Source organism: Anser cygnoides, chromosome 2, assembly GCF_040182565.1.
Source record: "Anser cygnoides isolate HZ-2024a breed goose chromosome 2, Taihu_goose_T2T_genome, whole genome shotgun sequence".
Taxonomy (NCBI): domain Eukaryota; kingdom Metazoa; phylum Chordata; class Aves; order Anseriformes; family Anatidae; genus Anser; species Anser cygnoides.
In genome coordinates this window covers 144395511-144418419 of record NC_089874.1, presented here as the reverse complement: position 1 = coordinate 144418419, position 22909 = coordinate 144395511, and the positions used below count along the sequence as shown (strand labels likewise).

At 37.3% G+C, this 22909-nt stretch overlaps 1 protein-coding gene across 4 annotated transcripts in view; it reads left to right on the top strand.

Moving 5' to 3' along the window:
* The window catches only part of ANGPT1 (angiopoietin 1), a 184405-nt gene that overhangs the window by 150008 nt on the left and 11488 nt on the right, over nucleotides 1–22909 (top strand). For all 4 annotated transcript variants that reach the window (XM_048068717.2, XM_013180022.3, XM_066990654.1 and 1 more), the window contains one exon: nucleotides 22092–22222. In XM_048068717.2, coding sequence (XP_047924674.1) covers nucleotides 22092–22222 — 131 coding nt within the window. The remainder of the gene's footprint in view (nucleotides 1–22091; nucleotides 22223–22909) is intronic.

The following is a 22909-nucleotide window of genomic DNA, read 5'->3' as shown; positions in this document are numbered from 1 at the left end:
GTGGCCAAGAAGGCCAACGGCATCCTGGCCTGTATAAGAAGCAGTGTGGCCAGCAGGTCGAGGGAAGTGATTGTGCCCCTGTACTCGGCTCTGGTGAGGCCGCACCTCGAGTACTGTGTTCAGTTTTGGGCCCCTCGCTACAGGAAGGACATGGACGTGCTCGAGCGAGTCCAGAGAAGGGCGACCAAGCTTGTGAGGGGTCTGGAGAACAAGCCTTACGAGGAGCGGCTGAGGGAGCTGGGCTTGTTCAGCCTGGAGAAGAGGAGGCTCAGGGGCGACCTCATCGCTCTCTACAGTTACCTGAAAGGAGGCTGTAGAGAGGTGGGGGTTGGTCTATTCTCCCACGTGCCTAGTGACAGGACGAGGGGGAATGGGCTAAAGTTGCGACAGGGGAGTTTTAGGTTGGATGTTAGGAAGTACTTCTTTACCGAAAGGGTTATTAAGCATTGGAACGGGCTGCCCAGGGAGGTGGTGGAGTCACCATCCCTGGAGGTCTTTAAAAGACGTTTAGATGTAGAGCTTAGGGATATGGTTTAGTGGAGTACTTAGTGTTAGGTCGGAGGTTGGACTCGATGATCTTGAGGTCTCTTCCAACCTAGAGAAATCTGTGAATCTGTGAATCTGTGAATCTGTGAAATTCTGCACTCAGAGGATGGTGAGGCACTGGAAGAGGTTGCCCAGAGAATCTGTGCATGCCCCATCCCTGGAGGTGTTCAAGGCGAGGTTGGACAAGGCCCTGGGCAACCTGATCTAGTGGGTAGCATCCTTGCATATGGCAGGGGGTTTAAAACTGGATGATCTTCAAGGTCCCTTCCAACCCTATCATATGATTCTGGGATAACAGATATTCAAACTGTATCTGTCTATATGAAGTATAATAGTTGATTTTCCAAGAACTACAAATTGTTATAGAACTACCAATGAGGTATTGTACTAACATAGTTCATTTTCACATGACAGAAAGGCAGTGATGTTTACTTTTCTCTAACTATAACTTAGCTATCCTGAAAAGTGAGACATTTAAAAAAAAATAAATAAATTGAATTTGTATTAAGGAATGTGGTACATTATTGTTGTCATAGGAAAAAATAATTTCATGCACAGAACATGTATTATTCCCTCTGACAGAGTGATCCCTGAGGGACACCACTCATCACCAGCCTCCAACTGCACATGGAAGCATTGACCACAACTCTCTGGGGCAATTATAGCAGGGCCTTGGACTAGACGATTGTAGAGGTTTTTTCCAACCTGAATGATTGTATGATTCTAATCCCAAGTAAAATGAAGGCTAGTATTAGTCTTCAGGCCCTTTTGATAAAGAGGGTCTATACACTCAGTTACAGTAATATAGTTTAAAGAGCACAAACTTCCTCAACTTTCAAAATCAATCAATCATAATATTTTTTCTTTTTTTGCATTTCAGACAATAGAAAAAAACTTTTTTTAGGAACTCCAAATGAGCATTCATATATGTAAGGTCAGCCTGGAAATAGTACAATTTTTATACAGAAATTAAATTCTGTATACAATTATATTGTTCTGTATACAATTATGTATACAGTTCTGTATACAATTATGAAAATACAAGTTTGTATTTTCAATACAGACTGTATCTGTAAAAAACACCATTAGAAGCCCCTAATATTTCATTTCTTGCATTGTTTTCATCACAGATAGCTCTAGAACTCTATAATGCATCAATATCTAGGATATGTCATAAAGACAGAAAAGGTATCCCATAAACTCTGAGAGATTCTGTCCTTGAGACTTTAGGAAAGTATTTCGCTTGCTTTACAAGGTATACACTGTATGTTGTACAACAAGCCTGCTTTCCAGGACAAAAACAAAGCCTTCAGTGTGAGTTACTCAGAGTATATCTAACATAACAGTGACCAAATCATTTCTGTGTATCCACTTACCCATCAATAGAACATAAATATTTATTAGTCAATTTTCATTATTAGAACTTTCAAGCTGCCTCTAAATTGCTGCTGTCTTCAGTCTTGTTTTTCCATATTTTTTTTTCTCAACTGGTTAATTTCCAGTTACCTTCTCCAGATTGATATACTTATTTCACCAAAAGTGAATTAACTCTTCTTCATATATTCATACATATATTCATATATCCATATTTTCTTGTAGCTACAGAATCTTCCTTTTTTTTTTTTTTTGGTAGGTTATTAATAAGAAGTTTTCAATAATTACATTTGATTGTGCTCTTATATTTTTAGAAACTTTTCTTTCCTTTGGTGTTTTAGGGCATTTCAACTGCATAGCTGAACAGAAGCTTGTTTTCCAATATGTTCCACCAGAGCTATCACTGTGGAACATAGTGAGCATGTCATTATCTCTTCCTCCAGGCTCCTACACGCATTTTTTTTTTAAAAAAAGGAAAATAACATGAGTAAGAACAAAAGTATCTTATTTTCCCAAAAAGCTTATCTACAATAAAATAAACACATCAATTCAAGCTACTGATAACTTAAGGCAAGAAAAAAAGAAGGGGTTTGTAACAATTTACTAGACTTAAAACATCATCCTGGATTTAGTGAATTTAAGTACTTATACACAAATCAGACATGGTTTCTTACAGGTGGATGAGATGAAATCTTTATTTCCAGTGCTAATATTAAAGCTGTTGGGCTATAGGAGCAGACTGCAGGACCCTAACTGGGACACTCAATTCATTTTGCATGCCTGGGGAGAGATAAGCTCCTTAGACTGAAAGCCAAATCAGGCAACATGTGGAGCAGAGAACTGCCTAGAGTTAACCATTAGTAAATTCTGAAAATAGCAAGGCATTTATATCCACTGATGATTCACAGCCCATGGCCTGAATGTAGCAGACAATGTCCTGTCTTACTCAGAAAAAAAAAATAGTAATAATAATTTAAAAAAAAATGGGCTAAACCTTTCATTTACTAGAGAGAATCCAGAGCACAGTTACTGTTTCCCAAGAGAAAGCAGCAATACGTGCTGAAGGGTAAAGGCTCTTCATTGAATCTCTGAAAGTACGCAGGAAGGAATTCACTGCTCAGTGGATGGTAGGTACTTGGTGAGATATCACTTGTCAATGAGGTGGGAGTGGGAAATATAAGATTGTGCTCCCTGCTCCACATGTCTTACTTTGAATTACTAGTCTTTGATTAAATGATGCAAATATGGTATGAAACAGAGAGGAGTATCCCTAAACTCTGAACACTGTACACACAACTCCGCTTATACTTGCATTCCAAGACTCAGTGAATCTTGAACAATTTTATTTTTTTTTGCAGTAGGACACATGTTGCTGGTTACATCACCGTTGTGAGGGAATCTTTGTGGTTTTAAACCCTTCTCTTGCTGAGTGAATAGAAACCACAACTGTTATGTGTGGAGTATCAACTTGGAACAGTAAATTGTTATATGAAAAGTAGAGCAGAAGGACCACTGGTGGCTCTACTACTTCTTACCTGGTACTTATCTGTACAGAAAAAAAAAAATAAAAAAATGTTAGACTTGTGTGTGAAAGTAATATCATGGAAAGCAAGAACACTATAGTGAAACCACACTGAGGGCTGCCACATATGCACACAATTCTGTGAGAAGACTTTAATGTATGTAAATGTTTGCAGAAAAACACTTATATAAACTCAGTAGTGATCTTACTTGTTCAATTTACATGTTGTAATCCAGTGGGGATTTCACCAGCTATATCCCAGCTATCATGGACAGGCAAAGCATGAACAGGGGCACTTTGGAGAAAGCTGAATGGGTTTTTATAAGCTAATGGCCTTTTTTTTTTTTTTTTTAATTCTGTTTTCCAATGTAAAATACTGTCATTTTGATAGGATTATCTTGATGAGTAGTACTTAGTTATTTCTGTACAGTGTTTCTCCCTTTTAAGCCTCTGTTCCTTTATGCCATCCCTATATGTTTGTATTAAGCATGAGCGTAAAACAAGTATTTTAGCAATGTTTATAAAATCCTAGTGCCAATGGACTTCATTAACATCAAGGTAACAGCTCCCACTTATCCAATAACAATGGCAAAAGGGGCTCTGTGTTTCTTTAATCCTCTTCCGTTGAAACATTTACAAAGATCTTCAACCTACCAATATTTCTATTAGAGTCGAATTTAGCGTACTGTAGAAACTAGAAACATCTAGTCAAAGTAATTTCTTTTTCTTAGTCGGGCTTTCACATGAAACAGTTCCCGAATAAAAGAACCTTGTGAAGCTGAGATATTTCTTCATATTTGTCACTATATTTGTTCCTATGAGGAATTTTTTTTAATATCAAAACTATGCTGTGTAGGATATCCAGACATCTTCAAGATTAGACGGCATTTAAAGTCAGGCTGTCCATCACAGGGACATAAGTAATGCCTTCCATTGGTTCTATTTCTAATAGCAAGTTAAATAGCACAAAAATTTTAAATGTTACAATAGTTTTCTTAATCAGCACTTGAGAATTCTTGTTGCTACTTTTTCATTCTATAAATTTACTTAGGTCTTTACTTAGGCCAGAAGTGTTAAAATTCTATCATATTTATAGTGAACATCAAAATGTTGATTACCATAGTGAAAATTTGTGCACCAAGTGTAAGAGAGATGTGTAAGAAGGACATGTCCAAAGGTATAGATGGAAACAGTATCAAACTGTGAGCATTTAGACTTTTTCATTACTGGTTGCAAATCACTGGTACACTGATGATTTAACGCTACAGCATAATGAACCTTTGAGTTCAAGGGCACAAACATGAAATGACTGTAAAAGAAGTAAAATTCAGAAGTAAAATGATATCAGGAAGAACTTCTCTACTGAAAGGGTTGTTAGACTTTGGAGTAGGCTGCCCAGGGAAGTGGTTGAGTCACCATCCCTGGAGGTCTTTAAAAGACGTTTAGATTTAGAGCTTAGTGATATGGTTTAGTGGCGGATTTGTTAGTGTTAGGTCAGAGGTTGGCCTAGGTGATCTTGGAGGTCTCTTCCAACCTAGATGATTCTGTGATTCTGTGATGAGAAAAGTATCTCAGTAAAATTTAGGTTTCTTTAATGCAGATTCCATGATTGTATCATTCTTCCTAGTATTACGTAATGGCATGGAAAGCATTTTCAAGATCCAGATACAGGTCCAGCTCAAACGATTTAACCTGTACATTTTTCTTGTCATAACTGTAGTCAAACCTGAAGAAACTGACTTTTCCAAGCTGGGCCAAAAAAAGAATGGAATGTGGATACATCCAATGAGATGTGTCTTTAAAGGATTTCAGTTAGACAAGTGTCTTCCTGTGGATGAGCAAGTTTTCTATAAAAGTGAACTTGACCCCTAAGTGTTGACAAGATTATGAATAACTTATTTAGCTTTAGTGATAATATCTCCAGATAAAAAAGTAATAGTTTGGAAGGTTTTCTGGAACATCCACATTTTTCTGGTTTACTAAATGGGACCCCACCCTGACAGGCATGAGATTAGTTCCACCTTTCATTAGCTGAAAGTTCAAACTTAAAATCTCCACAATGTGGAAGCAAAGAATGGTATGGACTGGAGGACGTCTCTGCAGAGATTCCAACAGAGTGATGTTCACTTTCTGTGCCTGCATAGGGGTTGGTTCTCTCTGCCCACTCTCTGAGCTAAACAGAAGCTGGACAGACCTGTCTATGTGGCACCAAGCCCAAGCTAATATATGCTGCCCTTGAGTGGGCTCAGTGTCGTGCTTATTGTGACAGTAGAGCTTCCAGCCAGGATGGAGTGTGGGCAGAATGAGCTCATGTCTGCTCAGAGACCCAACAGACTAAGCTTTCATCTGCCTGCAAAAAAACATGTAGGAATTCTTATAGTGACCCTTATTTAATCTAGTATGTTCGTGGTTAAATTCTCCAAAGTATGTTACCAACTGCACAGCCAACCAACTCTAGGTTCCTTTTTTTTTTTTTTTTTCCTATCATTATCAGCCCTGATTCTGAGAACACTTTCTGCCCTGATTTACTGTATTTTCAGGATAGTGCCAGCAAAGCAGTGTGTTATTTTCTGTGAATTTGATTTTTTCAGGAGTTAAAAAGCAGAGTGTACCTATGAGGCTTGAAGAGAATTTGAGAAAGGGATCATCCCAGCTTTTTCTGGAATCAGTGGCTAAATCAGTCATAAAGAGTTTGTTGTTTTGGTTTACTTTGTCTTCCCTACTGAATAGAATCACAGCTGATTTTGCCGTGTCTCCCTCTGAAGGGAAGGTAATAAAAAGTTTTATTATACATTATTTGTTCCACAGCAGCAATGCATTTTGATGAGTTAGAGCAAAAACTGAAGGCATACACCATGTCTACAGAGCTACAACTTCACATAAACCTACAAATAGATCAAATTTGAACATCAGAGTACAGACCTATTCTGGTATCTGATGCAGTGTACTTTTTTTTTTTTTTTTGGTTGGTCTGCAAAGTTAAAATAAATGTTCTTCATTATCACAAAGGAAAAAGGTACTCAATAACATTGGAAGCCTAACTAGAAAGAAAAGAAAAAGATGAATGAGTGTCTTGTGCCACAGAGAAACCAGTCTTCTGTTTCATCAGATACTAGAGGCTGATGTGTTTAAAATCAGTGCAGGAACAGCTCATAACACTTGACTCAAGTGCGTATGCACCCCTTATGTTCTATTTTGTTTTATTTAGTGTTGTAATTTGGTTGCATTGAAGTAAAACCTCTATGTACCTATCTCAATGGTGTCTGAATGAGAGAATCATTATTCTGAATCTCAACTCTTAGGAGGTCATGCCCTGTGTTTTTAGGGAAAAAAAAAAAAAGAAAAAAAAGTAAGACATGTTGTTCACTGTTAGCCTGGTCAGTGTGGCACCAGCAAAAAACTTGGATCATAAATGGGTGACAGTCAGTGAACCTTTCACTCATATATGACTGTTTATCAGCCACAAATGACGCCAAGGGAGTTGAAATATGTTTTAACAGTCTGTTTATATTTTTCTACAGAGGTCTTAGTGCCACATAACTCATTTTGGCATTTTTTAAACTAAATTTTGCATTCAGAAAACCAAGCAAACAGTGAAGCTAATATTTATTTTTCAAATAACTATAAACTTTGCACAGAAACACTCTGTATCAGTCACTTTTAAAATGTTACCTTTACTTAGGTACTTACCATCAGAATGAAAGTACAACCTTTGTACGATAATGGAGAAGAAGGCCAGAGAATGAGCATAGTATGTTGTAGGGTAGAGCCAATAAAGAGTAAACAGATCAAGCAAGAGCTGTTGCAAATTATTCAGTCTGGGGGAGGGACATGCTTGGGTATGTATTTTCAGTCTACATCCTCTTTTCAATGTCATAATCTTTAAAAAAACAAAAAAAACTTATCATCATACTTGCAATGTAAATGATCGTATATGAGTAAGGGAAGCCTTTCTTCCTCTTTGCCCTTTTTCTTCTTCTCTTTTCCCTCCTCTTTTTTTTTTTTTTTTATTTTTTTTTCCCAAAGTGGACTTAGGCCCTGATTCAGCAATGCACTTAGACACAATTTCTTTTTATTTTTTTCTTTTATTTTTTCTTTTTTTTTAAGTACATACTAAGTATTTTGCTGAGTCAGGGCCACCAGAGCTGTCATTGAAGGTCAAATCATTCTTGCTTCATTACTGTTGCACACTCTTTAGGCTGACATAAAAATAAATAAATAAATAAATAAATAAATAATATATATATATATGTTATGATAAGAAGGAGATCATGACAATTATGTTGTCCTTAATACAACTTTATATTCTTTCCATACTTGGAAATAATTGCATTTCCTGTCATTTCCATAAAGCAATTCTTCAATATCCTTTACTGTTTACTAATGTCATTTTCCTCAGCTACCAAATTAAGCCCATTTATCTAATTAGTAGAAATTCATAAACTGTGAACTGGCTTCTCCATCAGGACTGAACAAACATAGGTAAGTGAATGGAAATCCTAGTGAACATTTTATTTGAAAATAATGTTCTGAAAAAACAGATCTGTATTTTCCTCTGAGATTCACCCAGTGGGAAGGACATATCTCTTGACACGAATCCCATCATAAATCTTGAAAATCTCATGCAGAACCCAAAATATTTATTTTAATGTGTTATTCATTAAGTTATTTCTTTAAATTGTAGTCTGTTGGCAGCTACAAACTCATTCCATTCCAGACACATTATAGCAATGCTGCAGTATGATTTGAGAGGGTCATTAGGTCATTAACACTGGAAAAAAATCAAAATCAAAATCTGCAAATGCCCAAAGGAGCACAATTGTAAGATTGCACTGTTAGCACAGAATAATTTCAAAGTATAAATAATCCAAACAAAATTGATGAAAAATTAATTGTAGACTATTACCAGTTCTGTCAATAATGATTGTTTTCTGTACAGTAAAGCTCTTCATAAGTAAAAAATATAGTGTAAGTATTTTAAAGATGCCTCCCACAATTTGAGTTACCTATTGTGCCTGTGGGAATGTACCCTGAGCTGGTGGAAGGGGATAGGGAGCAGAATATGGTCCTCATAATCCACGAGGAAATGGTTGGCGACCTGCTACAGCACTTAGATGTACACAAGTCAATGGGGCCAGATGGGATCCACCCGAGGGTACTGAGAGAACTGGTGGAGGAGCTGGCCAAGCCACTTTCCATCATTTATCAGCAGTCTTGGCTATCAGGGGAGGTCCCAGTTGACTGGCGGCTAGCAAATGTGACACCCATCTACAAGAAGGGCCGGAAGGTAGACCCAGGAAACTGTAGGCATGTTAGTTTGACTTCAATGCCAGGGAAGCTCATGGAGCAGATTATCTTGAGTGTCATCACGCGGCACTTGCAGGGCAACCAGGCGATCAGGCCTAGTCAGCATGGGTTTATGAAAGGCAGGTCCTGCTTGACGAACCTGATCTCCTTCTATGACAAAGTGACGCACTTGGTGGATGAAGGAAAGGCTGTGGATGTGGTTTACTTTGACTTCAGTAAGGCTTTTGATACCGTTTCCCAGAACATTCTCCTCAAGAAACTGGCTGCTCGTGGCTTGGACTGGCGTACGCTTCGTGGGTTAAAAACTGGCTGGATAGCTGGGCCCAAAGAGTTGTGGTGAATGGAGCCAAATCCCGTTGGAGGCCGGTCACTAGTGGAGTCCCCCAGGGCTCAGTACTGGGGCCAGTTCTCTTTAATATCTTTACTGATGATCAGGATGAGGGGATTGAGTGCACCCTCAGTAAGTTTGCAGATGACACCAAGTTAGGTGCGTGTGTCGATCTGCTCGAGGGAAGGAAGGCTCTGCAGGAGGATCTGGATAGGCTGGACCGATGGGCTGAGGTCAACTGTATGAAGTTCAACAAGGCCAAGTGCCGGATCCTGCACCTGGGGCGTAACAACCCCAAGCAGCGCTACAGGATGAGAGGTGAGTGGTTAGAAAGCTGCCTGGCAGAGAAGGACCTGGGAGTACTGGTTGATAGGCAGCTGAATATGAGCCAGCAGTGTGCTCAGGTGGCCAAGAAGGCCAACAGCATCCTGGCCTGCATAAGAAACAGTGTGCCCAGCAGGTCTAGGGAGGTGATTGTCCCCCTGTACTTGGCTCTGGTGAGGCCGCACCTCGAGTACTGTGTTCAGTTTTGGGCCCCTCACTACAAGAAGGACATGGAGGTGGTCGAGCGAGTCCAGAGAAAGGTGATGAAGCTGGTGAGGGGTCTGGAGAACAAGTCTTACGAGGAGCGGCTGAGGGAGCTGGGGTTGTTTAGCCTGGAGAAGAGGAGGCTCAGGGGCGACCTCATCGCTCTCTACAGGTACCTTAAAGGAGGCTGTAGAGAGGTGGGGGTTGGTCTATTCTCCCACGTGCCTGGTGACAGGACGAGGGGGAATGGGCTAAAGTTGCGCCAGGGGAGGTTTAGGTTGGATATTAGGAAGAACTCCTCTACTGAAAGGGTTGTTAGGCATTGGAATGGGCTGCCCAGGGAAGTGGTTGAGTCACCATCCCTGGAGGTCTTTAAAAGATGTTTAGATGTAGGGCTTAATGATATGGTTTAGTGGAGGTCTTGTTAGTGTTAGGTCAGAGGTTGGCCTAGGTGATCTTGGAGGTCTCTTCCAACCTAGATGATTCTGTGATTCTGTGAAATGTGTGGAAAAAGTTTATTCAGTCTAGATGATATTTCCAATTCAGTATTTAAATAATTTCTTAAGGTGATTAGAGATTACACCTTATTCAACATTCAATTTAAGAAAAAAGAAAGTTTTTGAGAAAAACAAAATTTCAGTTTTGATATTTCAGCTCAGTAATTCTGCAAGGTAGTGTTCCTCTCGTTGCTTTTTTAGCCAGCAGCCTTAGCCCATATGCACGACGTGAAGGAATATCAGGCATGATTCTTGATCAGAGTGACAGCATTTTATTTTCACTGTGTAGAAGTGTAAATGTTTCCACGAGGTGAGTCACAGGAGGTGGTCTCCTTATAGGAGATAGTTCTACATCAGTGACATTTTTTGGAATAAGTTATTTCAAGGATATTGTCCTATTTTGTTTTATGCAAAATCTCTGGAATCTGAATACATTGTCTCTGTCCTAGTCTTTGTTTTCTCTTTTATTTTTCATATTCTCTTTTATCTTATTCTTACTACTTGCTTTCATTGCAAACAAAATAGTCCATACTGTATACTACTCCTGATCTCTGTTTCTTCTGCAGGGCAGACCCATGTAAGTGTTAGTTATCTCAATGCTTGATTTGTGACCTGCAATGTTATCACAACCATGGAACTTGAAAGAGATAGGCTAATATTTAAGAAAAGGGACAGTATTATTTAAAATATCACATCAATTTCTGTTCTGAAAAGTAGTCCAGACCCTTAGGACAGTGACTTGTTTCAGGCAGACTAAGGCAGGCAAAGCTGTACAAACTTTTGATTGAACCTCCACAATTAAAGAAACAGCGAGAATGCAATAAAATAAATAACTGTCTACATTTAAGAAGTTACTTTTATTTTTTTGTTACTTTGTACATGTTATATGTAGTAGTATATGCATATAAATATATATATGCATATAAATATATATATACAATTTTTGGAACCTTGACAATTAGACATGTTATATATAAAACTCATCCAATACAGTGACAGTGACTTTCTAATCACAAAAGGCTTTCATCTGAATAAACCTGAGTTTTCTTGTAATAAGCACAGTAGGTTGTTATTCCAGTATATAAAGAGAATGTGTAATTGCTGAGTACACAGATAATGCTATAATGCCTTTTTTTTTTTTTTTTTTTAAGCAGTTAGGCCTTTAGGACTTTAAACTATATTTTGTAAAAGGATATTTATGAATTAATAGATTAATTCATAAATTAATAAGCAAACATTCTTAAATAGGTTTTACTGATATCGTAGCTTCAGGCAAATACTGAGGAGAAAAAGAAAGTGCACTTAGCTATATTTTCTTTTTCTTCACTGTAAATGGAGAAGAAAGGCCACATTTAAATGGCATTGACACAGTTTTTCTCTCCTAATTGCAAACAACAGCATGAGACGTAGAAAAGATTTAATCAGAATAATTCAGTTGTACAGATGGACTTGTGGTACGTAACCTTGTTATATCAAAACCATAGCTTCATAATTTTCAGCACACTCTTTACAAAGTAAAAAACAAATGAACAACAGCCAAACTACATTTATTATATACTACTTGCACACATTAATTGTTGAACATCAACCTATCTCATTAAGATTTAATTCTTTGAGATAAGTCTATCTATTAAATTTGTAACTTTTGCAGTTATTTATGATTAAGTTTTTTCAATTAAGTAAACAATGTGATAAGTATTTTACTGTGGCCTGTAAATGATATTTTTCAATGACGCTTCAGGGTAACAAGATGCTACTATCTCTAGAGTAGTCATCAGAGTAAATTTAGCACTAACAGCATGCTGATACATGAAGTTTTCCATTATATTTTATCTAAAACAGCTAATTAGGATAATATACAACCCATGTGGATGGCGGTGGGTAATTCACATCACCCTCAGTACAACGAAAGCATAGATTTATGAAATCCACTATTATTAAAAACCCACATCAATTTCAACAGACTATATTTAGGAGATGTTTAGAATTCCAAGCATATTTTGGAGGAATTATTAAATTTAAATTTTCCTAGAGTTTTGCAGATCTTTGTAAATGCATTTTCAAGCAGGATTAATTAATTCACAGCTAAATAAAATTTCAAACCAGTGTTCAGTTATGCCAAAGCTTTTCCATTTCCAATGAGCCCAAAGCTTCAATGGGTGGAAAACAGATTAAAATAAAAATAAACAAACATCACAAGGTCCAGCAATTCAGTAAAGGTAAGCAGCAGGATATCTGATTACTTATATCTAAACCTTAGAAACTTTTCAAATATGAGTTTCTCTGAAGGGTCCCTTTATTTCTGTGCTGAAAAGTCCCTTGAGAATCAGTTTTGGCATTTTTGCTGTTGGCTTCAGCCAAACCCAGGGAGTATAGTTGAGGTGGGTGAAAAATATTTTCACATTTTAAGTTAACCAAATTTCTCTAAACTTGGCTGTGCCTGAGTCCTTGGCAAATGTTCAGTTAGAACTTCTAACTCTGAATTTTATCTTTTAAGAAGTTCATCTATCTACAATGCTAGCATAACAATTTGTATAATCATCTTAGTATATGTTTACTGTTTACATGTATGTCTGAAACATTCATAACCTTGAATTATTTCAAGTTTAATAATTAAAATAGTCCCTATACTTTCTAAATGAACACAGTATACATTATACAGTTATGAATCATGATTAAAGTGGTGGTTTCTGTAGCAGCAGAAAATCTTAGCATTTAATTAGGTGGTGGTACAGTATCAAGATTTAAACTTTTCATTAATAAGAAGGTAATGAATCTAATAACTGAAAAGCTTAGTTTCAGAATTCTGTGGAAAAAAAAAATATGGTGGATGATTTTGTTTTAATAAGTATTGTGTTGAAAAACAGTTTTAACAGTAAATGGTAGTATTGTTTTAATGTCTCTCCTCTGCACTGTGTTTGGTGAGAGATTAGAGTAGAGGGAATTAGTTCTGTTCAACACATCATTGTCATGGTAGCCTTTAAATATGTTTCTGCCCCTGTTAGCAGCAAAAATGAGTGTTGCCGTATGTTTCCTCTCCATCACCACCATATTACTGACATCAGCTGCAAACTTAGCTCACACTGCTGCAGTGACTGTTTCTGTGGCTTCTGTAGCAAGTATTTCAAGTAGTAGAAGCATATGTTTGCTTGTTCACTATCCAGAACAAACATATTTTTAGACATTTTTTGTAAGCTGTGACAAAGCACCATTTGTCTGCATAAAGCCGTATGGCAGGCCACTCGCCTTGTGGTAGGAAAAAATTGTCTGGCAGTAAGTCTGGATATATTTTAATTATCCCTGCTTACTGTACCTGGTCCCAGGGAATATAGTACTTGAGTCAATTACTAATGAAATTTAATATAGGAAAGGCAAATTTGTTGTTATTTCTATAATTTCACATCCAGTACATCAGGGAAGGTTAGTAAGCTCTTGTGCGGTTTGGTGTAATGTGTAGCTCTTGTTTTTTTCATGGCTCTGTTATTAGCTGACACTCACATCTCAGCCTGCACCATCAGAAGCCTCCTCTTTATCAGGTTTCTCTCCTTTGACCTGTCAGGTGTGCGTGGCTCAAACACAACCTAAAATTAGCACAAGTTCTTCAGAGAGAAAACAAGGATTTCTGTTAACAGCGTGCAGTCCCAAGAAGGGTCTACCTATCACATAGTGTTTGATGTCCCATAGGCTGTACTGAGGCAATTATAAAGGAAAACTGTTCAAATATATTTACTTCTTTATTTTACCATTTTATCTTTAAAACTGGAAGATATATGTTCTTACTCCGGATATATTGAATTAATATTTTTTATATTATAAACGGCTGGCACATTTCACTTGTCTCAACAGGAGAACGGGCAAGGAGTTGCAGTAATGTCAAACTTAATAATTACAACAGTGAGTCATTGCTACAGAGCAGCAGAGGAGAAATACAGAGGTCATCTTGTTTTACACTTTTCTTAAGGAATTGTGGGAGGAAATTATTTTCATGTGCTGGCAGCAAGAATATTCAGTGCCAAATTAAAAATCTGTTCAAGTTGTCAGAGCTACTTACTCCATTATTCAGGTTTTTGACAGTTTGCAGAACCATTGTGCCTACTGTTTGCAGAGTTACAAATTCTATTAGGAGTGCAATGAAGTTAAATAAAGAGTCTATGAATTTACTACATACACTGTTGCTCAGTTTGGTCTAAATTTAGGAGTAGGAAGGCTTCAGAATTGCTGTGCTTTTACAATTAATAGTGTTGTTTTTCTCCAGACAGACATCAGCTGTGACATTTCTGTTCTTCATATTGTTGATACTGTTACACCAGTCATTCTGGAATGGGCAGCAATAAAGGTGGTGAATTGTTCTTGCAACTCAGATAAATGGGTTAGAAACGCCTCAAAAGATTATGAGAGTAGTGGTGACTGAACCCTATCTTGTTTTTTAATTTCTCCCATGTATTTTTCTTTTGTTGAGAGTGGCTTTTAATTTAATTCTAATGATCATCTAATGATCTCATCTGCTATGTTCTTGATAGTTAAACAATTATAATTTATGATGAAACATTAGGTATTGTGTTAATTTTGCTTTCATAGAGAGTAGTCACTGCCCTAACAAAACTTGTTATACATTTTTCCCTGAAAATGTAGGCTATACTTAGGAATAAAGTTTATTTTCTTCTTGCATTATAAGCATTCACATAGGTACCCAGGCAATCTAACTGTAATCTGAAGGGCAGAAGCACTGACAATAATGCCTTGCACTCTGCAACCCAATTTGATCTCTCAGGACACTACCCAATAAGCACAGGTGACTCATGCTCCTTCAGCAAGGAGCCCATGTTTCCATTGAATTCGGAAATGCGTGAAAAGGGATGTTTCTCTTTATCCTTTAGTGAGAGTATTAAATATTGAAAAAGTTGAATACCAGAATTAAGCCTCCCAGATAGTTAACATGTTAGTTTTAGCTTCATGTTTAACAGGATTCTGGCAGGATTCTTAGCTTCAGCCTCAGTCACAGCAGATTTTCTTTGGAATGATTGTTTAGATTTTGTCTCCTGTTTACAGTATATTATCTGTTATTAAGTATTTGGAAGATGTCTTTATTATAAAGGTACTTTTCCTATTCAGGGGCAACTGTTACTGAGGGTTCATGCAGTTTTCTAATGTATTCAGGAAAAAGCTTATTCAGAAACTTTACCAAGAGCCAACAACAATTAATATTACTTTAGTAGTTGTTATATTTTATTCAATAGATAAATTATACATGATTCCTAATAATCAAAGCATTTTTGATCAGAAATATGAACTTAAAAGAAAGCTGCTCTCTCTGATTTTTTTTTAACTTAATATTATTACTGTTAATGTCTAGAAATAAGAGTGACCTGAGAATAATCTCTTAATGGATCCTCCTAAATGTTTGCAGGCCAATGGGCTTTGGTTCATAAAGGGACTTTATCACCTACATATCATCACAAATGAAGTTCAGTTGACTAATACAGCAATTCATAAAGCTCTACCTGACCTAAGTCAGGATCTTTAGTAATGGGTTTCACTTCATCAGACTATAAATTTTAGATGTCTACTTCACACTGATCATTCTGGCCTAAGTTTGTAACCAGTGTAAGAAAATAAGCATTTTTAGGAAATAATCTTGTTCTATATTACATATATATCAAAGACCACTACTTGATAGAATGAGCTGTTGAGCCCCAAAAGAGCTTTTTACTGGATAGCAGATTTAAGCCATCTGTCTTGCTTCTTAATTACCTTTATTTTTATACCTAAGCAAATGTGAATCACATGAAAGATGCAAGAAACTCTAGTTAAATAATGCTTCAGCCTCAGGCACTTCAAACCTAGAGGACAAAATGATAGTTTTTTGGGTTGTAAAAACAAACATGCCTGTCACATGGCTAACACAGAGTACAGACAATGTGAGCTTTTATTTGTCCACACTAATCTGTGTAGGCATATTCCCACACTTTAGGAGTAACCAACACTTTATGGGCAGGGCTGAGATTTAGGTACCTTCTGCTCCTATTGAAACTGGGGAAAAAAATCCAGTAAGGAGAGGGCTCAGAATAGGAAACGTAGGCTTAGGATTCAGATCCCCATATATCCATTCTATTCGAAGACCCTTACCATCAAAATTAACAACAATTCCCTTGAGGAGGAATTGGAATTCAGGATTCCTTCCTGCCAGCCTTGTGGAATGAACAGGTGATAGAGACATTTTAGCCTGTTGAGGCTAAGTGAGAGACAAAAGGGCTGTGGGACTTCAGAGGCATCCCTCTGCAGACTTCCCAAAGGCAAGCTTTTGATATGTCCTTCTCCTTCATCATGTTGTATCTTTTAAACCCTACTTCAATAATCCTGTTTTTCTCTATTTCATGGTTAAGAAACATAGGCCATTACTGGTGTTTGTGAATTGCAATCATGATTTGTGCCCAAATCTTTATTACTATGACAATGGAAATGGCAATTATTAATTTGGAGCTTATCTTAACTCATAAAAATGACCATGAACACTGAGGTAGTTGAGGTGGTATTCCGCATCTCCTAATGATGACTACTAATGTTTGCAGTAAGCTAATGTATTTTTTGTTGATTTACAGACAAAGTATGCATTAGTCACCAAAAAAAGCTGGATGAGGCTTGTAGACATCTTGACTCTTTCATTGACAAACTGCTTTCAATGAAGGACTGAGTGATATCTAAAGACTCAGACATTAGAGAAAGAAACAGATCATACCTAAATTCTAGGAGTCCTAGACTGGAACCTCTCGCTAGTTCCAATAAGAAGGAAGGAAGGAAGGAAGGAAGGAAGGAAGGAAGGAAGGAAGGAAGGAAGGAAGGAAGGAAGGAAGGAAGGAAGGAAGGAAGGAAGGAAGGAAGGAAGGAAGGAAGGAAGGAAGGAAGGAAGGAAGGAAGGAAGGAAGGAAGGAAGGAAGGAAGGAAAGAAAGAAAGAAAGAAAGAAAGAAAGAAAGAAAGAAAGAAAGAAAGAAAGAAAGAAAGAAAGAAAGAAAGAAAGAAAGAAAGAAAGAAAGAAAGAAAGAAAGAAAGAAAGAAAGAAAAGAAAGAAAGAAAAAGAAAAAGAGAAAGAGAAAGAGAAAGAAAAAGAAAGAAAGAAAGAAAGAAAGAAAGAAAGAAAGAAAGAAAGAAAGAAAGAAAGAAAGAAAGAAAGAAAGAAAAAAGAAAGAAAGAAAGAAAGAAAGAAAGAAAGAAAGAAAGAAAGAAAGAAAGAAAGAAAGAAAGAAAGAAAGAAAGAAAGAAAGAAAAGAAAGAAAAATCTAATGTCAGGTGCTCTATAAGCAAATACAATACAAAAGAAGAAACCATCTCCTTTACTTTTAATTAAAATTTAGCACACAACTTTTTCACAAACATTTTCGATTGCACTTATTTTTTAGTTCTTCTAATGTCTCGTTATCTATGATGCAACCCTTATGACTACAGGTTCCAGAAATATACAACTGTTTTTGAACTTTATTTGGACTTATTCCACGTTCATCTGTTTATCTCATCAAACATGGTGTGAACACAGCTAAGCTTGTTATGTTTGAAATAAGAATTCAGATTATCAAGGTGACCAAAAGGAAAATTTACTCAAAAAGTAAATTTGAAATATCTTTTCAGGCTTCCCTACAGATGTTTGTGTGACATTTTTAGAACTATCCTTTCCACACAGTATACTTTGCTTTGGTTTTAAGGGACTACAGATAGTGGAGTTGTGTCACACGGTAGGAATGGTGAAAAGCAAAACATTCTTAAGAGAGTTCTTCCTCACAATCTGTTTATATAGATCCTAGCTGTCATTGCAACAATAATCACATGGAAAAAATGCAGAGGGAATTTCTAACACTCATGTTAGATAAGAGGTAACAGTTGTCTTTTTTTTTTTTTTTTATTATGCTGTCTTTCCTGTAGTACATCAACTAAGAAAGTTCTCTAAATTAATGCTATCAGCTTCTGTGTTCCTCATAGTGATCTTAGAATTTCATAATGACATCAGATGGCCTCAAAACTTAATATACACATGCAATATTTCTCTTACTTCTGTTAACTCATGATTTATTTGCTAATGCTTATTTGTTGCTATTTCAATTCCACTGTACACAGATAAGGTAGACTTCTTTGAGTTTATTTGAGCATAAATTTGTTTTTCCCACCAAAACTGTAAATCTGAGTAGCATTTCCACTGCTGTCCCAGATCTTCAGAACTTCCCAGCTGTTAGCAAGTGGGAATGCTGGAAATGTAGCCCTGAAACTGCTCCTTGGCTTTTGTCTGGAATTAGTTTCTTTTTTTTATTTTATTTTATTTTTATTTTTAACTTCCTTTCCCATTCCTTCTTCAGGAACAACCAAGGACTCCACCCTGAATCTCTGTCTTTTCTAAGGCAGGGCAATTCTGTCCTGATAGTTATTCAGAGCTTACATTAAAGGTTCAATCCTACCAATTTTATTCTGAGAATAATAAAAACTTAACTAAGCCTAAATAGTAAGGTTAGCTACTGCTGCCAAGGGCTACAAGGCTCATCAGTCACTAGTGCAGGACAGTGGTGTGCAGACTTGATATCTCACATTAGGTTGGTTCTGATCCATATGGCTTGAACAGAAGTTCAGAAAGACAAGAACTGACTGCTTCAGTCTCAGTTTTATTTTTTACTTCAGGCTTGATTTTGGCCCAAAGTACTGCCAACTTTACAGTATCTTTTTATTTATTTATTTATTTCCTAACTGTTGGCAATGCCTGTTCAGGGAGACCTGCCCTAGCAAGAGAATGCCTGTTTTACAATATGTCTCATCTCTGCAGTATGGTAAGCCTACTACAGCTGCTCGTTTCAGGTTTAGAGCTAAGCTAAGCTCTATCCTTGTAAAGTCACTGGAGACCTACCAGACAAGTGGTGTTGAGGGAAAGTCTAACATTACTGGCAAGATCTAAATCTGCGCTGAGTGGAATGTTTGTAAAATATCAGTTAAGAGTATGAGCTTGTAAATAATCCTAATGCCCTACCCCTTTGAGGAAACCATCACACATTGCTCATTTGTTTATTGTTTTCTTACAGTATAAGAATATTTTTTTACTAGACTAAGTGGGTTTTCTAGTGTTGATTGTTAATAAAAAAGGTCTGGCTAGCATTGTCTTTCTGATTTAAGTAAACAGCTATTGCTTTCTATATTGACTTTATGAGACTTCTGTGAGCTTTGGTGTTGCTGATATAGTGAGGATGTATGGCAGTTCAAAATCAGATTGTAGATATCATGTGACAAAGTAATTTTTCTATCAACACAACCTCAGGGAAGTTTATTTTGTTCTGCAAAAAATTAGGCACAGTTTGCAAAACAAGGCAAAACTCCAGTGATTAATTCCAGCCTTTACTTTGTGTGGAACAAAGAAATGACAATGAACAGAGCCAGATTTTAGCATAATCTTGTCTAAAGCAAGCATCCTTTGGTAGAGTACAATGGTAATTATGGGGTAATTGACACTGTGATTGGACAATAGAATAATGCAATGATCTTGCTGGATTTCTGCTCCTTGGTTGTTCTTTGTTAAGCTTCTGACAGTCTTCATGATCTTTTATTGTGGCTTACAGCTTGCCTTATCTATTTCTGTGCTGTCTAAAAGTATTTGGCTATCAACAGCATTTATATATAATCCAAAATTTTTTATATGTGTATGCGTGTATCTACTTATCTACATACAAAATTGACTTTAAGGATTAAATCCAAAGTTATGTGATCATCATGGTCAGATCAGGTGACAAGCACCATTAAAATCAAATGAAGGTAGGTGGTGTAACTACTTTGGAAGGATAGCTCTCATGGTTCTCTTGATACATTTTTATTTTAACATATTCATGAATAGCATGTGTAGCTGCTATTGTTTCCATTTTTAAAGATCAAGAACGGATACATAGGAAGAATTTAATTGAAAATTAGATGAAGTTTAAGTCAGTCTGAAAGTGTGAATTTTAGACTTTCTAGAGCCCCAAATACTAGTTCTGCACTTTCACATCTTGAAATGGATCAGTAACTTAGCATCTATCTCCTACGCAACTTCACTGAGGTACTGAGGAGAGGCTTTTCTGTAACAAGGTTCCATAGCAGGTTTAATCAGATTGGCTCTATTTGTATCTAGCATCCACAGATGTGGGCAAGACAACAAAATTAGTATCTATGCACTTGATTAAGGAAAGCTTCCATATGGCAGCTGTATGCCCCTTCTCCTCCCTCTCAGAAGGAGGGCTCCATACCCAAAGTTCTGTGGGAGGACTGGGTTTTGTATAAATCAGTCTAGGGAACATACTCTCCTCCCCATCTCAGAAAGTTGCCCTTATCTTAGCTACTCATGTGTAAGAGAGTGGGTTAGAGATGCTCCCTACCTCTGCTGTTGACAATGTGACCACTTTGCAGCAAATTATTTATCTTCCATCTAAACAAATGGAAGAATGACACTCTGGTAAAGATATTTGCTCTTTTTATTCATCCAAAGTCACTGGATTAAGTTGAAGAACAATCTAAGAGGCAGCCACGACAATCAGTGACTCACAACCGCTGCCCTTTTTCACTGAGTTTGCTGGAGAAGTTGGGAAGGCATTTTCTAGGACAGCACTCCCAGTTCTAAATCCCAGAAAGAAAGAGGCGTCTGTGCTATTTCACACTCTTAAGCCCTACTTCTTCTCCCATGGATCCTTTTGTATTTTACATTAGATATTTAAAATATATACTCACACCTCTTCGTTAACCCTAGAAGAAGTAGAACAGATGTTTCTCTTCAGTGGAGTGGTCTATTCCACTAGATATCAAATCATGTTGTTGGTTTCCCCTGTGGCTGACGTATTCTTGCCTGTAAAGTTTCAGTGAGATAGGTGTGGGATGCTTATTCCCCTCCTCTCTTGACCCAATGACTAGGGCTTGTTCCTGGGATGTAGGCATTATGGCTTCCTATTTTTCCAGTAGACACTGAGATCCTGTCTCCTCCTTCCTGCACATGTAGCTATTATGACAAAAAATGCCCTCCTCTTCCAGAAATGTTTTATGAAAAAATAGGAATGCATTGGTCAGATGTCTAATTTAGGTAGCTATGTGCATAAATTAGTTTTTGCTGCAAGTGTCAGTCTCCTGGGGATGTCTGACTCCCAGACATGCTTTTGCAGAGGCATGGAAAACCATTGTGTGCAACCTCATATCTTCTCTCTTCAGCATTTCCTTGTGTATGTCCCTGCAGCTGTGCACTAAGGTCAGACGTGCCCAGGTCCCCCGTTGTTCCTCTGGTGAGACCGAGGTGCTCCATTCAACGTCCCTGAAACTGGTACATTTGGCTTTGGACTGAAAAGCACTGAACAACACAAATGCTCTTGTTACTTCCTGGGGCTGGGATTAGGTTCCTAACTCATGGCTGTGGTTTCAGCTAGCTGACAAGACTCCTTACAGAAAGGGATATTTAGCATTGCAAATCATGAAGACTTCTGTGGCTTGGACTCTAAGTTATTCTCCATTCATCACTCAGAGACAGCTTTGGCAGAACTGGGTTGCTGGCTTGTCCTGTAACTGGTTGAATTAAAAATTCTGAAACTGCTGAAACCCTCTTTCAAGCCCAGGGATTAATAATGTGGCTGCCATTAACTGTGAGTGCTGTTTTGTGACACAGTAAAGGGACCAGCTACTCAAATACTCAATTATTATGTCAATCCGTTCCACATCTCTGGGCACCTCTCCTCATTCTCTTTTGTGTCTCTGACTCCTTACACTTTCTTGCATTTTCCAATGTGGATTCCTCAGTTCTGCTCTGGCTCAGGGACTATGTTCTACTACAGACACATTGAAAAACCCTAAATTTCCTCATTTTACACCTGAAACAACAAAGAAATTGAGCCAAAACACAAGACATTTCTGAAGTTTCTGAATGTACTTAATACAAGGCAAACCTCATATGGAAAGAGATCTCGATCTTTTATTGTTCCTTTCGGTGACACTGATTGTTTTTTCTTGCTGTTTCAGGCTTTATTTAAAAGGTCACAGTGGAACAGCTGGAAAACAGAGTAGCCTGATACTACATGGTGCTGAATTCAGTACAAAAGATGCTGACAATGACAACTGCATGTGTAAATGTGCTCTCATGTTAACTGGAGGTGAGTACAACTCCAAAAACATGTGGTACATTGTTAGGAATCTGCTCTGTTTTCCTTAAGCAATCATGGATGAAGTTGAATTCATGGATGTGTAAGTATTGTGTGAAAATTCCTTTTATTATTATTACTCCTACTCTTTTCTTTATGTATGTTGTGGTAGTGCCAATACCCCCAGGTTCCTATCAGCAGGGAAGGGTTTATTCAGAGATACAGACAGTATACTTCTGCACTGAAGCTGTTGCAGCAATGTCAAGAGGGAAAGGTTAGTGTTATTGTTGAGGCAAGAAAGGCGAAGTAAGAGAGAATAAACTAAGAGATGAAGAAAGGGGGAAGATCCTTATGAGAACTGGGAAAGGACTTACCCAGAAAAAGAAGAGAGAAAGGACATGGAAATAGATTATTAGAAGGTAAAGTTTATAAGTTCTCTAAGTTCACTTAGGGGGTGATGCTATTATTGAAATAATTACAATGATTAAGCTTTCTGTTTGTCTTATACAAGCTATTTAACTAGTTAATGTAATGGCTAGTTCACTCACCTGTGAAAAACCTACAGCCCCCTGTTTAAATTGTGGCACCTAGCTGTTCTGGAACTTTTAAAACAGCACAGAGAAGTTACGCTAGGACAGGTTTAAGTACAAAATCAAACTAACTGCAAGCAAGTGTAGTGAATGTGATTAATATCATTTC